Source organism: Limulus polyphemus, unplaced genomic scaffold (assembly GCF_000517525.1).
Source record: "Limulus polyphemus unplaced genomic scaffold, Limulus_polyphemus-2.1.2 Scaffold3149, whole genome shotgun sequence".
In the NCBI taxonomy this organism is placed as follows: Eukaryota; Metazoa; Arthropoda; class Merostomata; order Xiphosura; family Limulidae; genus Limulus; species Limulus polyphemus.
Window position 1 is genome coordinate 51,594 of NW_013668759.1, and position 4,223 is coordinate 55,816.

At 34.6% G+C, this 4,223-nt stretch overlaps 1 protein-coding gene across 2 annotated transcripts in view; it reads left to right on the forward strand.

Moving 5' to 3' along the window:
• The window catches only part of LOC106468754 (TNF receptor-associated factor 4-like), a 57,474-nt gene that overhangs the window by 12,098 nt on the left and 41,153 nt on the right, over positions 1-4,223 (forward strand). The window contains exon 1 of one of the 2 annotated variants that reach the window (XM_022397116.1): positions 1,823-2,690. The exons of the other annotated variant lie outside the window; for it this stretch is intronic. Within the exon in view, the coding sequence (XP_022252824.1) occupies positions 2,641-2,690 (50 nt within the window). The 5' untranslated portion in view covers positions 1,823-2,640. Of the gene's footprint in view, positions 1-1,822; positions 2,691-4,223 lie in introns of those variants that run through there. 2 annotated transcript variants of the gene reach the window in all.

The window sequence follows — 4,223 nt, forward strand, 5'->3', positions numbered from 1 at the left end:
AAAACAAACAAACAAACCAAACCCTAAAAGAGAACACATCCATACAAGATGAAATAGAGCAGTAACATGTTAACTTTGCCCGCAACTGCAGCAGCAATAATGGATGTGCAGAATTATATCAATATTGATTTCAAAATCTAGGGACAAAATAGAAATGTATTCAAACATACGTGAAAATATAGGAAAATGCAGAATGATCTTAACTGCATTTTCTTTAGAGAAACGATCTAATATCCACCTCGCACGAATATAGTATAGCTTTACACTTGAAATTCTCTCAATGTCCCTCAGTGGGTCAGCGGTCATTTTTCGGATTTACAACGCTAAAATCTGGGGTTCGGTTACCTGTGGTTGACAGAACGCAGATAGCTCATTTTGTCATACTTATGGTGCCTGTAGTATTGTTTAAATAAGATTACATCATGGGTAAATTACTAAATAATTATAAGAAACAACCCAAAATCTCGAGTGCTTTGTCCTTAATCACTGTCCAGTTGTCCGTCCACCCATAGCAAATAACAGCTCATGTTCGTTTTGAAAAAAAACAAAAACATCATTACAATTTCTATCACTAGAGTGCCTCACCTAGAAGTTTTCACTTTTCTCATTTAATTTTTATTTTATTTTATAAAAACACAACTTTTCCCACAATTAACTACATCTCTGTCTCGCTGTTTAACGACAGACGTGGTGTCAAGGGCAGGCCAATTTCCGGTGATGGCACGTGTGGAGCATATCCGGTGAGGCATCAAACCTTGACATTTGTACTAGAAGGTATGGTTCGTGTAAAAACAGTAGTTAGTCGTGTTTCAGACAGCCGCGAAACAAATGCTATAATCACCTCATTTACGATACAACATCTACTTAAAAGTGATTTGTAATAGAAAGTTTTTTTTAGGTCAGCTCTGAGGGCGTAATATTATTTAATACTCACGGACTACGATCATTATTTTAGTATTTATTTAGTCATGATATTTTTAAGCCTTAAAAGGGAGAAAAAAGTGAAAGATCATTTTAGTAGCGGAAAGAGAAAATCCTCCTTAGATTATCTTGGGAAGACGAGTTTGGTAGGTTCCGCTATTTTTGGCGAAAGGCTACAGGGCATTATACGTATTAATTAATATTTAATGCAGGTTTTGACATTTTTCATAACTATTAAATTACGTCATGTTTCAACTCATTAGTAAGACCGCAACTCATAATTAGAGATGGAAAATTATAAGAAAAAACCTTTACATTTTATTTAAACATTTACCAACCTAACAGCTAACGTAGATATATATAAAAAACTAGTATTTTACTAACTTTAAGGAAAAATAATGTCCATTAAAATTTCACAAAACGTGTTAGTGCCATAATGTATGAAACTTCCTGTAAATGGTCGTTGATTGCTGTTTCATTCGGGGATTTTACACGTTCTAATAAAGTATAATGTTAGCTATTTAAAAAAGCTGAGTACCATTTCTCACGATGCTATTTTATACTAATAAGTAGTTTATACTAGAATTTCCTTATTCAGAATTATCTTAAATATGATACCGCGGTCATTAACTTAAATTCACCCGCAGAAACACAAATATTTAGTTATGTCAGTAAGCTAGATGTTTGAGAGAACATCCTGTTTTCAAGGTTACTACGATATTAAGAAAGTCCCACGTTCGTGGAGTAGTTCTCATAAGTAATGGTGGCTCCTGTAGTGATGGTTAATGGAGTTTGTGCCGCCTTTTGATCCAGATCGTACGTTGCCAGTGCACGAAGCGTGAGTGGGAGGGCTGCACGTGATCACGTGGGACAGAAACAATGGAAGGAAGCTCGGGCTAGCGACTCCTTTTATTTTTGTGCAACGAGTGCTCAAGCTTCCAACTGAAACACGTTGGTTTATTTATTGTAGTATTGACTATAAGATAGGCACAACTTTTAAGGCGCTGTCGTCTTACAGTTGACTGTCCATGGTTAGTCATCCTTTTGTGTGTTGTGCAACGACCGTTTAGTATAAACTTTAATTTTTAACAATGATATATATATATATGTATTTACATTCTGGCTTTGATTAAAGAGCGATGGAGTAACCAGTCTTTGGTTTGGAATACTGGTGCTTGCCACTTTGGATCGATTTGAAAGTTTGTGCAACATTACTGGAATAGTTATACATATTCTTTCCATTTGAAATATTGGAGTTTGGTGGGATGTTGATGTTGCTCGGTGAGATAGCTTTCAAGAACTTCCGACTGGAAAATTCATGCTTGTCTTTACATCTGTAGTAGTCCGTCTTATGAAAGAAGTGTGTGTGTATTGTTTGATATACATCTCGGACTTCGTGAGGATGATGTTGTGTTAAAATCTCCCAGCCTCCGGGTACTAACATCAACAGACTGGGATAGGTAATTTTCATCCTGATCATTGTGTGCCAACATGCTGACTTAACAAGATTAAAACGTATTAGAAGATGCACCGTCACTGATATTGCATTATATGGTCACGTGATTTCATAATTCTTACAATAACGGCTATATCGATGTAAAACACACAGGTGGTTTGTATGTGCTGTGTACTTTGTAGTATTAGTTGATACTGATCACTATACAGGACAGTTGACTAGCCACAGTTCTTTGCTGGTGGTCATTTTGACAAACCAGAACTATGTGGTGCATAGGAACGGTCAAAAAGGATGAATGGGACAGAAAGTCCAAGTAAGTAAAACAACTTGAAGTTTTACATAACTTAGCTCTCATAGCTCACCAAATTGTCATTTAGTCTGAAATATACTGTAAATCTAGTTTTCTGCTTTTTTTCTTCTCGTTGTGTCGCTGAATCAATGGAAGACTTTTAAGGGGCATTTATCCCTTCTCACTGGATGCGCGTGAATTTGTTTTTATTTCTCGAGAAATAATGTGGTGTAATTTTGGTTCAAACAAAAATGTATTACAAATTTCACCAGTTCTTCTTGAGAGGGTGTTCTTGTCTAATATTTATTGGTTGTTTCCAAAACAACGAAGCCTGAAATAACAAGTACAGTTTGTCGCTCGAAAGTCGTGGGCTAATGCTTTACGGAATGTTATTTGGTGGGTCCTGTAGCATAGCTTATTAAACAAAATACCCTAGAGAAGTCCATTGTACATTATTCAAATCTTAATGAAAACATAAGAAAAATGATACTTTAACTGACTAGAAAAAAAAAGTTATATGTTATAGAAATCTGAGTCTTACAACTAACGCAGAATATACTTATTCCTATAGATATATATGTATGTTTGTGTGTGTGTGTGTGTGTATATAGATATATATATATCCATTATAGACTATGAACTGTGGATTAAAAAGTGTGTAATACAATAATTATTTCAGTGTTCTTTGTTTGCGTATATGGTAAGCGCGAAATATTAAGGAGGGCCTCATACATTCACACCGAAAATCAGACCGAAATCACACCCAATAATCTTACATTCACACCGAAAATCAGACCGAAATCACACCCAATAATCTTACATTCACATCGAACATTAGACCAAAATCACATATCACGCCCATTGACTCTTGCATTCACGTCGATATTAAACCAAAATCACATACCACATCAGTAACTCTTGCATTCACGTTGAGTATTAGACCAAAATTACATTCAATATCTTGCACAGTCATATCGAGCATCAGAAGAATACAGCGTGCTACATCTGACGGTAGATAATTTTGCGCGTGTTACTTAGTCTTATTGGTGCAGTATCAGCCTAACTAAAGATAAACTATCTGTAAACTTTAGCTTATTACTAGTTGACGTTTCAAGTGAAAGTTTCGAGAACGAGTTGTTGGTCGATGTAAGTTTACTGAGTTTTTAAGACGAATTTATATTGTATATCCTAATATCTTAGAAAACTAATGATAAAGTGTTTATCTTGAATACATCTACATTATGGGAAAATTATTCATTTTTTGCAATTCCTAAAATTGCATATCGATATCAACATCGATCTACCAGTCTTCGTATATGCTGAACGTCAATTTGAGAAAAAACTCATTAAAAACAAAAATGTTTCTTTTTGTGAGGGAATTTCACGAAAAAACAAAAACAAAAAAGGACTTCCTCAGTCGACTGATTGAAATAAACATTTCGAAGATAGGAGCATGAATGCAAGAAAAAAAAAAGCGCATAAAGAGAGGAACGTGTTTGAGTATATATTTGTTTTTGTTTGGTTTATATATATATATATATATATATATATATATAT